The 13,403-nt window shown below is 40.2% G+C and overlaps 1 protein-coding gene across 5 annotated transcripts in view; it reads right to left on the minus strand.

Annotated features, from left to right (window-relative positions):
- The window catches only part of TAF2 (TATA-box binding protein associated factor 2), a 96,727-nt gene that overhangs the window by 53,831 nt on the left and 29,493 nt on the right, over positions 1-13,403 (minus strand). For all 5 annotated transcript variants that reach the window (XM_069600749.1, XM_069600748.1, XM_069600750.1 and 2 more), the window contains exons 7-14: positions 12,376-12,560; positions 11,270-11,383; positions 10,055-10,154; positions 8,211-8,296; positions 4,874-5,009; positions 2,093-2,247; positions 1,324-1,438; positions 909-1,018 (exon numbers count right to left, since the gene is read on the minus strand). In XM_069600749.1, the coding sequence (XP_069456850.1) occupies positions 909-1,018; positions 1,324-1,438; positions 2,093-2,247; positions 4,874-5,009; positions 8,211-8,296; positions 10,055-10,154; positions 11,270-11,383; positions 12,376-12,560 (1,001 nt within the window). The remainder of the gene's footprint in view (positions 1-908; positions 1,019-1,323; positions 1,439-2,092; positions 2,248-4,873; positions 5,010-8,210; positions 8,297-10,054; positions 10,155-11,269; positions 11,384-12,375; positions 12,561-13,403) is intronic.

Consider the following 13,403-nt stretch of genomic DNA (forward strand, 5'->3'; position numbering starts at 1 on the left):
AAACCCAAGGAAACAGGGTCAAAAGGGGAGCAGCCAGACGCCCCCATGTCAGAGGGGGAGCAGCCAGCCGCCCCCCGTGTCAGAGGGGGAGCAGCCAGCCGCCCCCCGTGTCAGAGGGGGAGCAGCCAGACGCCCCCAATGTCAAAGGCGGACAGAAGAAGAAGAAGGATCTCCTTTGAACTAAGAATGTTCACAGGGCATGATTACAGGGAGACTTAGAAGCAAGTTCTCTAAAGGACTTAAAATCAACCGGGATGCTCGTCTGTTTGAGATGACCTAAGTGCAGTCATGAGTAAAAAACTTTTGTCCCTCAAATTCTCACTCCTCCAGCAAAGAACAAAAACGTTCTCATTTTTCACTAGTCACAGTATGTGCTAATGGCTGAGTTTAAAAAAAGTGATAAAGAAAAAGCATATTAAATAAAAGATGAACTATTGCTGGCAGTGTGCCTTAGAAAGACATCTACGGTGTTCTTAAGGTCACAGTGACACGGAGAAAATGGAGAGTAAAGTAGACACAGGAAGAGAAGGCAGGGGCGTTTTCATGACATATGTGCTCAGCTCCTTTCTTGAGAGTCACTGTTCATTTCCCCCAAATTTTCTATAGCTATTATCCAATGAGATAAGTAAGAACAACCCTAAGCAATCTGTCCTAAATTTTTCCTGGCTCCCAAAACTCAAACTTCCATTCCACCTCCCCTTGTTCCTACAAAGTAAGGATTCTCATACTTAAATTTTAAAATTAATTGTTTAATTCTAAGGATAAAAATGTTGTCAAGAACAGAAGGTGGATAAGGAATCTGGTAATACTAACTTGAAGTAAAATGGGGGAAAAAAGATACTAGATAACACGTCCTCTATCTAAAAAATCAGATATACACTGGGGGTTTTATCTTGGACAGTGCCTACCTTCTGCTTTTGGAATGGCAAGGTATATCATGTTTAAGGCTGTTTTCTTCAATTTGCAATGTATGATTGAAGGATCCATCTAATTCCTGTACTGTCACTTTAAGTGGTCCCTTTAAAAAGAAACATACTGTTCAAAGATAGTGCTAGGAAAAAGAAGAAAAAAAAAAAAAAACCACCAAATCACATGTGTTCTTATATGTAAGGAACATTCACCAAGATATTAAACAACACTGTATAAGATTTGCATGTGGAGACACAGAAGGGAGGCTGGTGCCAGAGGAGGGGGAACTGGGGGACTGTCTCCCCAAGACCTCTAAAAGTAGGCCCTCCCTCCCGTCACCCATAGGCCCTTCCTTTATTTAAACTGGGCGGAAAGTGGTGCAGAAAGGCCATTTTGGAAAAACAAAAAACTTACCACATATTTCTGGGTTCCAGGAGATGTATAATCTTGTTTTATTTCCAGTTCCAAGACATTTCGCTTCCTATTAAAGGCAAAACTTCCATAAAATTTTACCACTCCGCTCTGGTCTCTGAAGAACTAACTGTAAAGGAATCTTTGCATACTGGAATAAACACGTACTAAACAAAATAAATTATTCATTAGGGTAGTAGTAATTTTCAAAAACATTCCCACCAGTTCAAAGCTTGAGAGCGTACTCCACTGTAAACCAGGTGGCGAAGCATTTAAAATTCCCGTAAAAAATGTTTTCCCAGATTTAAAAAAAGATCCTGAAACATGAAGAAATTAGTTTTTTTGAAAAAAGCAAAACCACTCTACAGGGTTAATAATATAGAAAGTGCTTTGAAATGAAAAAATGTAACCACCGAAAAGTTCCAAGATGCCACACAGGCTGTGCCAACTCCCAGCCATGTCCAGGAGTCATGAGACCGCTGTATCTTACAAGTGGCCCTACAGGCCTGTCTGGTGGGCATTCACCTCCCTGATCATCAAGTGTAGGCCGCACTCACACGCTGAAAGGCACTTTAAAGGAAGCTACCCTTACGAATACAGATGTGTAGGGATGTGTGTGCCTCAGGGACTAGCTGGCACCTCAGAGGAAAGGATTTACGGTTCCTGGTCACATCTACCATTATTTGCCTCCTTTTATCCCCCAAAGCTCTTCCTTCTTCCCCTTATACAAACAGTCTTCCCTCCTTCGCTCAACTACTACAGAAAAGGATACACCCACTGCTTTATTAAAGGCTGGATGTCTTTGCCAGAGACGTTTGAGATGGATTTCAAAAATCCAGATGTGGAAACCAACATTTGACTCCACATATGTGACTGGAACTTCTGAGATGAAGCAGTACTAGCCAAACTTAGCAATTTATTGAAAACCTGTAAGAAAGTATCATTTAATGTGTCTGTGTAACACAATTATACATTGTTTTCAATTCTGTACTATTCCCACTTTGCAATGTAAGTTTATTATAGACAATCACAGAAGACAACAATTTCACATCTTACTTCAAAGACTGTTTTAGTTAAAAACTATGAGCAGTAAAGCATGAGGAGATTTAAACAGCCAGACTACAAAACTATTCTAAACATGACTGAATTTTAATGATGTCCTGGCCAGACGGTGACGCTGTGTTTTTAGGAACTATAATGATACACATCTATAATGTACTGTGCCGTGAGCTTTAAGAAGTTGAGCACGCCACTCTAAGAGTGGACTGGCTCTTTATAGACCACCTCTCACTTGATATTTTTGTTCTTCAAAGGCAAGGTGAAGGATAGAGGATTCAAGAAACTTAATTTTGAGGCAAATTTAAAATGTTTTTTTCAAAAAGATTACTAAAAAGTTATTTTTCATTTACCTCTAAGAATATCACCAATGGGGGAAAAAATGGCTAAGCATTTATAATACAAGTGTTTCTATTACCTCAACTAGAACATCTCAACAAGTTCCACTAAAACTTGCTTAAACATAAGGGAGAACTAAGCAACAGAAAAAATTAACATCTTTTAGATAAATTTGCTTTTTCCTGCTGAAAACAGCTCTAAATGGCCCTTCATCTTTAACATTCTAAATAATGCCAAACACAAAATCCTAGCATAAGGAGGTTTTACTTTTAACCTCACATTTTAGGTTTATCTTCATAAGAATCCTGCACTGCATGGGTCAAGTAGTGACACCCACTCTACATCTGGGGAAACACAAACAGAAAGAACAGGTTAACTGGCACAAAAACAGAAATACAGACCAATGGAACCACACAGAAAGCCCAGAAATAAACCCATGTGCCTATGCTACTGCTAAGTCGCTTCAGTCGTGTCTGACTCTGTGCGACCCCACAGACGGCAGCCCACCAGGCTCCCCCGTCCCTGGGATTCTCCAGGCAAGAGTACTGGAGTGGGGTGCCATTGCCTTCTCCATACACCTATGGGTAGCTTATTTTTGACAAAGGAGGCAAGAATATACAATGAGGCAAAGACAGCCTCTTCAATAAGTGGTGCTAGGAAAACTGGACAGCTACACGTTAAAGAATGAAATTAGAATACTTCCTAACACCATACACAAAGATAAACTCAAAATGGATTAAAGACCTAAATGTAAGACCAGAAACTCTAAAACTCTTAGAGGAAAACAGGCAGAACACTCGATGACATAAATCAAAGCAAGATCCTCTATGACCCACCTCCTAGAGTAACAGAAATAAAAACAAAAGTAAACAAGTGGGATCTGATTAAACTTAAAAGCTTTTGCACAGCAAAGGAAACTATAAGCAAGGAGAAAAGACAACCCTCAGAAGGGGAGAAAATAACAGCAAATGAAACAGCTGACAAAGGATTAATTTCCAAAATATACAAGCAGCTCATACAACTCAATACCAGAAAAACAAACAACCCAATCAAAAAGTGGGAAAAAGACCTAAACAGACATTTCTCCAAAGAAGACATAAAGATAGCTGGCAAACACATGAAGAGATGCTCAACATCGCTCATTATTAGAGAAATGCAAATCGAAACTATAATGAGGTATCACCTCATACCAGTCAGAATGGCCCTCATCAACACGTCTACAAACAATAAATGCTGGAGAGGGTGTGGAGGAAAGGGAACACCCTTGCACAGTAGGTGGGAATGTAAACTGATACAGCCACTATGGAAGATGGTATGTAGATTCCTTAAAAAACTAGGAATAAAACCACCATATGACCCAGCAATCCCACTCCTAGGCATACACCCTGAGGAAACCAAAACTGAAAGAGACACGTGTATCCCTCTGTTCACTGCAGCACTATTCACAATAGCGAGAGCGTGGAAGCAGCCTAGACGCCCATCGACGGATGGATGGATGAAGAAGCGGGGGTCCAGACACACAGCGGAATATTACTCGGCCATAAAAAAGAACACATTTGAGTCAGTTCTAATGAGGCGGATGAACCTAGAACCTCACTTCACAGAGTGAAGTTCGTCAGAAAGAGAACAAGAAATATTGTATTCTAACACATACATACGGAATCTTGGAATATAGCACTGGAGAATTTATTTACAGGGCACCAATGAGAAAGAGACATAGAGAATAGACTTATGGATGTGGGAGAGGGGAGGAGAGGGTAAGATGCATGGAGAGAGTAACGTGGAAACTTACAGTACCATATGTGAAACAGACAGGCAACGGGAATTTGCTGTGTGGCTCAGGAAACTCTATATCATCTAGAGGGGTGGGACGGGGAGGGGGAAGGAGGGAGGTTCAAGAGGGAGGGGTGTTATGTGTACCTATGGCTGATTCATGTGGAGGTTTGACAGAAAACAGCAAAATTCTGTAAAGTAATTATCCTTCAATAAATAAATTAAAAAAAAAAGAACAGTTTACTTACTGGACAAACAGCTAATTAGTAACTGAATTCTAGCTATAAAGCCAGATGCCCTGATTCCTATTCTACAGAATAGTATTCAGATCATATGCATATAGAACAGACCCTTCTTTACAACTGTTAAGCTCTTTAACACTTACCTGCAGCATGAACTCCATGCTGATCCTGTTTTCAATCAGTCTCATCACAAGGTGAGCTTTGCACTGGAACATGGTGTAGTACTCCCAGGAGAGCGTATGTGGATGCTTTATGGAGAAGTGCAGATGGGACGCTGGACTAAGAAAACAGATTCTCTTAGTGTAACAACTCTGAATGGAATAAATAATAAATTTCACGGCTACATCAAGACACTAAGTCAAAAACTTCATGGGAATATCTGAGAAATTTCCTTAGCATGAGACCAATGAAGACTAGGAAACATCTAAAAATAAACTTAACTATAAATAAATTATCAAGTTTTATGAAAGGACATAAAAAAATTTGAATAAATGGAAACATCTCCTAGGCAGGAAGACACCTAGCGTAAATAATTCAATGTTCTCCAAATTCATTCATAGTCAATGCAACTGCAATCAATGTCCCCAGGTTAAAGCAGACACAAAAAACCAGTCAAGATGGACCACATATCTAAAACAAAAACAATGATAAAAGTACTTGAAAAAAATAAAGGAAAAAATTTTCTTTTCATTATCTTGCGACGGGAAAAATCTTCATAAGGAAAGATGTAAAATCCAGAGGACATAAAGACCAGATTGACCATGTAAAAATGAAAAATTCTGACATGATGAAGGAGGTTATCAGTAAAAGAGAGGAACAGTCAGCAGAAGATTTATGACACCCATGAAAATCTGAAGTGTTTACACTTCTTTACTATTTCAAATACTGCCACAGTGACTACCTTTTAATACATATGCAGGTACTTCTCTATGGCAAATATCTAGAAGAATAATTTCTATACGATAACAGAAATTGAACAGCTGAATCCAAAAATTACTCATTTTAGAATTTCGATTGGTACCAACAAATTACCCTTCAAAATTAGTGTTACCAAATTACTGTCTCACAATCAGTATGTAAGACTAGTCATTGAAAGTGAAAGAAGTGAAAGTGAAGTCGCTTAGTTGTGTCTGACTCTTTGCGACCCCATGGACTGTAGCCCACCAGGCTCCTCCGTCCATGGGATTCTCCAGGCAAGAGTACTGGAGCGGGTTGCCATTTCCTTCTCCAGAGGATCTTTCCAACCCAGGGAGCGAACCCGGGTCTCCCACACTGCAGGCAGACACTTTACCCTCTGAGCCCCCAGGGAGTCATTACACTTCCTTAAAAAGTACAGCATGTTGAAATTTAAAGTATTTGTTAAACTGGTATTTGAAAAATTGCCTTTAAACCTCACTCCTTACTTCTGAGCTTATGCACAGCAATATGGAAAGGCCGCGTGAACCCCAAGGTCTAAGGGAATGGCAGACACAGCAAGCAGACGGGGCAAAGGAGACTCACACGCGACTCCCAGGTGGCTCAGCGCTGAAGACCCACCTGCCAGTGCAGGAAGAGGGGGGTCAGTCCCTGGTCTTGAAGACCCCCGGAGAAGGAATGGCAACCCACTCCAGGATTCTTGCCCTGGAGAAGCCCATGGAGCCTGGTGTGCAGTGCATGGGACCGCAAGGAGTCAGACACAATGAAGCAGTTGAGCAACAACAAAAGATAATGCGTAGCCCCGAGGACTGCTTGCCAAAGCACAGGTGCGACCAAGTCTCCAAAAAACACAGGTGCCAAAGCACAGGTGCCAAAACACAGGTGCGACCGAGTTTCCAGAAAGAAAGTACACGGTGATGCGCATAATTAAATCAGATTCTGTGACTGCCATATACACATAAAAGCCAAAAAAAAAAAGAGAGGTCTGGAAGACAATATACCAAACGTATAATCCCGGTTATCGCCAAGGAGAGGAAGTGGAAGGAGTCAGACGTGGTAAAAGAGGGCTAAACAAGATCTTTCCTTCTGATGCTACAAGCTTCTAAACTGTGCTGTCTGAATCTCCTCAAAGAGCATGCATTCATCTGCTACTTTTACACATGAATTTTGAAAATCAAACATACAGACAGAACTAAATAAATGGGCAAAACAACACAAAAACATTCAGTGTAAATACTATTTGCACACAATGGGAAGGCTCTAATTACAGCCAGGAAGCTGCCAAATAGCAGGCGGTCAAGAGAACAAAGTGAAAGGAACTGGTATTTGAAAGAGTGCATGCTATGTTTAGAGCTTTATCGCAAGGAACCCTTATGATTAAGGCAGATCATCACTGCTTGACACATTAAAATACACATACACTCAGAAAGGCTATACAGTTTTCTTAGCTCACAAAAATCAGTAACTATAAAAATCCAAGTTTCTCTAACTCCAAACTCCTATGCCTTCCCAATGACTTAACCTTGTCTCAGTGACCTTAACCTTGTCTCATGCTTCAACGAAAGACAAGACTACTGGCGAACAAATTCCAGTTTCTTAACCTTTGTTGTACTTTTAGACACTTGGGTAGCCTCATTAATCCTGCAGACCACAAGAGAAAAACTGCTTTAAATGCACAGAAAGTATACAAGTTTACAAAGGAAACCAATTATAATGAAATACAGTTATCAAAATATTTTTTAAAACTATGACATTACCAATATAAGTGCTAGTTTACTAATAACAAGATCTAGCAGTGGTCTACTGTTGCAATTCTAACGTAACGAGTGTAACACATCTCAAGATATCTGCTAACAATTAAAATGTGATAGGAAAACATTCATAATTTCTACATTGGCAAAGTCACAGCACTGTCTGTTATCTACAGACAGTTTATAAGTAAAGGAAACATAAAATTTCAGTTAAAAGCAACAACACAGAGAAAACTTCCCATCCAGTTCAGTTCCTATTCCGTTAGTGACTTTACGGATCCTAGGACAAATAAGAGCTCCTGCTGGCACCATTATGTTGCTGTGAATGGCTATTTCCTTTACAGTGACTTAAGAAACAAAAAAGAGAAGGGAACAAAAGGGAAGAGTAAATAAGTGTCTACATAGTCGGCCATTTAGATAAACAGGTATAGGTAGGCTGTGTTGATGATGAAACCATCTACTTAGCCTTAAAAAATTAATCAGTGATACATAAGCAAAATACTTGTTCCATTATTTTTAAATTTCTATGAGAACAGTATGACGTATTAATATTAGCATTAGGAAATTAACGTAAAAAAAAAGCACTGTTTTTTAAAGTTCTTTTTTTAATGCAAAGGTTTTTTTCATGTTTAAGCCCATCTACAGCCACCATGTGCAGCAGTAACGGAAGGAGTGATGGGAGTGTCGCCAGGGCCTGTGGTCTCCGGACAGACCACGTCTGTGGCCTGTATGGGCCTCATTACACACACAAGTGATTCTAAGGCTGATCTCATAAAGCAAAGTCTGTAATATCATCTCTGAACAATAAACGTACTTATCCTTCTCTTTTCCTCCACCAAATATGGGATGTAATAAAACTCCACCAGTTTTTAGTTCATACGCCACTATTTTGTCCAGCTCCTGAGGATGTAAAAACAAGAGGCCAATGAAAATTATTTTCCATATTAAACTTGAGACCTAAACTGTGATTTCTAATTTCCTGGAATCAGAACGTAAATTTCCAAAAGTAAATGAAATGTATCTGGAGAGTAGTTGTGTTCTCATAAACGAAGCAGACTGCACCGCTGGCTGAGACGGAGCCGCACAGCCGTCTCTCCTGTGGGACCGCGGGGCGGCCAGCAGCCCCGCCACGTTTCCTAGCGGCTCTTCCCAACCTCTCTGACCCGTTCTTCAAGTTTCTCTTCCTTCTCTGTATTTTGCTTCTGGTGGAGGATTTAAGCAAGTAAAAACAAATAGGGATAAAATTATCTCTGGAATCTGTGATTTTAAAACTCTACTTTATATGACACAGGTCAAATTGAAAAAAAAAAAGTTTCAGTGGAAAAAAGAGACACCGTGACTGCACTGAAAATCCACCACTGGTTCAGAGAGCACTCAAGCAGGACAGAGAGGCGGCAGAACCCAGTGGAGCAGCGCGAGGCCAGGTCCGGAGCCCGGCGCGGCGGCCCACTGCCTGTGCCGCCTCAGCCAAGCAACTCCGCTGTGCCTGTTTCCTTCTCTGTGAAGCGCAAACAGTGGCAGAGTAGCTAGGAGTTAAGACGGCGATTATTTATAAGACGCTTGTGACAGTGCCTGGAGTGCCATGAATGCTGTATGCCACATTTCCCCCTTGGTTAACAGTTTTTGAACTCAAAAATGGACTTGTACAGTTGTAGATGTATGGATTGTTTCCTAACCCTCAGTGCTTGAAATTTTTTACAATTACTTTTTAACTTACTTGAGTTTAGGTTTAGATGACCAAGGTATACAAAATGAGAAAGAGGGAGAATAAAAAGGGCCCATCTAATGAGGCTATTAAAGGCGACACTGTTTCCAACTGAGAAGGGGGGAGGCAAGGGGACAATGAAACGCATGGGAACAGAATGGGCAAAATACAATCGTCTTTTTTTCTGTTTGGCCAAAATCTTTAAATAATGGGAGAAGATGCGAAAATGACAGAGCGCCAATGCTTTGCAGGACTGGACCACGCACAGCGCGCACTCCCTGTGACCCGGGTGCTGCGCACACTGCCTGTGGGACGCCTCCAGTGCCCGCCCACGGCGCAGATGCTGCCACTGCTCACTCTCCTGATACAAGAGGCCTGGAGCCAGTGGCCCACGTCACAAAGCTTGGCAGTGAATAAAAGCAAAGTGAACAGCAAACTGGCTCCAGAATCTGGCTTCTGAGTCTAAACCAATTCAGAAAGCATGGCTCCTCTGCCCATGGAATCTTCCAGGCAAGGATACTGGAGCGGGCTGCCAGTTTCTACTCCAGGGGATCTTCCGGACGACCCAGGGATTGAACCTGCATCGCTTGTGTCTCCTGCGCTGGCAAGAGGACTCTTCACCCCTAGTACCACCTAGGAAGCCCTCAGAGATTAATGCCACAGGATTCCATTAAAAATAGTGACTGTGAGGAGCAGGACTATATCTAACAGCTGAATTGATGTTTAAGGAGCTTAAATATTCTCATTCTTAGCAAAAGTCTTTGGAGGCCAACAATGGCAACAGAAACTAGATAAAACAGAAAAGTCTCTATAAAATGATTCTTTTTTCAGAAAAAACCAGGGGCTTTCAATTAACAGTAAGTATTTTAGCTACTAAAAATAAAGGGAAATCTGGAGAACACGAGCACGTCTCAGTGACTCCTACGTAGATAAATGGATCCAGCTGCTCTTACCTCTTTAATCCAGTGGCGGTATTCATTAACACCAAAAGTTTTTTTCATCCAAAGACCATAAATATAACCGGAAATTCCTTTCAATACCCATTCATCAGACCTAAGCAAAAAGCCAAACAACAACATATTATTTAAATATAAATAAAATATAATAAATTTTATTATTTTAATAAGAATTCTTCAGATAAGGCCAAAGAGGGCAACAGAGCAAGCACAGCAAGCACTTCTCTGCCTGTTTAAAGAAGGCACAAGTCCTGGACCTGTTTGGCGCCCACTCCCTCCGGCCACCCCTTGCGAGTCTCAGGGCTGCTGCTCTGGGCTCCCTCTGGCAGAGCTCCTCCCCTAGGCCCGCCCACACCGCCCGCTTCTGAGGAGCCACAGGCACACAGCCAGGACCACACGGCTCAGCTCTGCCAACGCCCACACTCTAGCCCTGCCAGCCCCGCGCGTGATTACAGCAGCACCCGGAGACCCGAGGTCTAATCACTGATTTCTTAGTTTCTTAAGAGGAGAGACAATGACGCCATCCACTCAGGTATATATTCATGTCTATCTATTCATTCGTTCAAACATTCTACATGTTGCAGAGACTATTCTTGAGTGAAACTATGTGTCTTAGGAAATTATAAATTAAGAGGCCTTACCCTCTGTCCTTCACCCTCCAGAAAGAAAAAACAAAAAGAAATCAAGACTTACATACTATCAATATATGTTATAATTGTAGGTTATAATCTTAAGGAAATTCTGTCTGTTTCTTCAAATTTACCTCAGGTTAATCAGAAAGAAAACGAAAAGTATTTTATTTCTCACATTTTTCAAGTAAATTAGTTCAAAACCAGGCACTAACAGGAAACCCCTACAGCACTGCCAGCACTGTGGAGGAGTGCACTGAGAGCTGGCATCAGAATCCTGACCGCAGTTCTCTGCACACTCAAGTCCTTGTATCCACAGTATTTACTCCATTCTTTAAGGAACTGCTGCTGTCAAAATTCTTACCTTACTGAGAATTACAGAGCTGATTATACTGACATACTGAGGAAATGGCAAAAAAATTAGGATAAAATTTATACTCATTATTTTTCTTTAAACATATACAGAATAGTGTCTATTAATTATCTGCAGTTAGAACAAAGTTCAACTTACACTGCAGGAAAAGAAAATAAGAATAAACTTTTCTGATTCTTCTCAGGAGTTGTAAACTTCGAAGTTACTCACCAAGACATTCTGGATATGAAACATCCAAAAAACTGCTGGGCCAAAGACTGGGCTAAACACCTTCTGGTCAAAGGCGTCTCATCTATAATCATAGCACTGTGCAGCAGATTCGTGCTGGAATTTCAAAGAGCAGACAGTTAATTATAACCAAGAAATAAATAACTATTCAATCAAAATAAAACAATCACACTTTTAAAATGATGGAATTCAACTAAGATACAACAGAGAAAAAACAGAATACTCTCCCCAACAGCTTTTACATCTTTTCAAATTTTAGCTGAAATCCATGTTTTAGTAACTTTTGTTTAAAGTAAGGGCTGTAATGTTCTCCACCAATTTCCGTGAAAAATATAAATATTCTTTTTGGGGGCTAGGCAGTTGTAGCAGCAATCAGAAATTAATATGTTCATCAGAGACTAGTCATTTTATGAGGGGGGTCTTCTAATTTCAAAAATCTTTTCCTAATAATACTATTAACTTTTTGTCCTATAATATTTACTTTCAAATACACTGACCCATCAGATCTTCTAACCACTCTGAAGAATGCAGGAACACTATTATTATGTCCATTTTACAGAAGAGAAAATGGACGCAGAAAAAAAAATTATTGATCCTGAGACAGAAAACTTCCAAATTGGGAACTTTTCAAGGAATAAAATAAGGGAGGGAGATAAAGTGGGTAAGAGAAAAAAAGAAAATAAGGTTTTTTCCTCCTCAGGTTTTTTTACATACAAATTTCTGATGATATTAGTAAATTTTTATATGGTGCTAGGACAAAAACTCCACTAAATAGCCATATGGTCCTTTGTATATTTGCTGACGTGCATAAGCAGAAAAGAGACTAAAACAAACACGTAAACTATTAGCAGCAGATAATTCTGGATAAAGATATTGACTCTTTGGGGCTATTTTGAAATTTTCTTTATTTCAATTTCTTTATTTCTTTATTTTCTACATTTAAAAATTTTAAAAACACAGAATTTCTACAAAGCCATTCATAGCTAAATTGAAGGAAAAAAGTTCAAAATGCATCTTAAAAATGATCACAAAATAAATAACCTTCACATCATGAACCTAATTTAGTCATTTCAAATTTGGATACAGACCTAAAAATGCTCATGGAAGCATAAGCAGCCACTTCAACATAAGCTTCATCAATGAATACAGTCTTAAAACAGGAATATGGGTATCGACATGTAAGAATTTCTTCATAAAATTCAAAAACTTCATGAAGATACGACGTGGTATGTTTAAGCAAAGGCAGAAGCTGAGGTAAACAAAAATGAGTGACCTGGAAACAGAAAGCAGGGGAGACCATTAAGTAACAGGTAGCTTACCTCTCAAATTCCCTAAATACCTCAATTATAAACGAAGCCGCATTTAAGTCCCTCCCCTCCCCCTCATTTTTACAACAAATCCATGGAGCTGAGATAAAACACTGGCATGCAATTAGTGACTACCATTATTATGTTTATGAAATATTCAATGCGTCAGAATTAAATTCATGATAGATTTTATGTCTATGAAACGCTTAGGTTAGATCCAATGAAAATATAATTTTGGTTACAAATTAAAAGTTTCTCCTACAAAACAAAAATAATCTAAACTTTCGAGACTTACTATAAACCCGCCTTTCACTCATAAATCTAACCTAGTGAATACCGCACGTCACAGTACTGTCTTACAGAATCAGAAGCTGACTATCTTCAGCACACACAAAGAACAACATGAAAGCTGCAGGGAAGGCTTACTGGCAGTGAGGAGATAAGGAATGCAGGCAACAGAAACAATAATTCGGACTTTCTTCCACTACATCCCACTTTGGACACAAACACTCATATATTACATACCATCGCACTGCCCCTTATTATGACTCTGTGCATAAGAGTAACATCAAAAATGACATCATCACTCTGACCAGCAGGCCCCCCAGGTGGCTCAGGGGTAAAGAATGCCTGCCAATGCAGGAGACGGGGGTTTGATCCCTGGATCAGAAAGATCCCCTGGAGGAGGGCATGGCAACCCATCCAGAATTCTCACCAAGTGACTCCCATGGACAGAGGAGCCTGGTGGGCTACAGACTACGGGGTCGCAAACAATTAGACAAGACTGAGCAACTGAGCATGCAGGCACT

Source organism: Ovis canadensis, chromosome 9 (genome assembly GCF_042477335.2).
Source record: "Ovis canadensis isolate MfBH-ARS-UI-01 breed Bighorn chromosome 9, ARS-UI_OviCan_v2, whole genome shotgun sequence".
Taxonomy (NCBI): domain Eukaryota; kingdom Metazoa; phylum Chordata; class Mammalia; order Artiodactyla; family Bovidae; genus Ovis; species Ovis canadensis.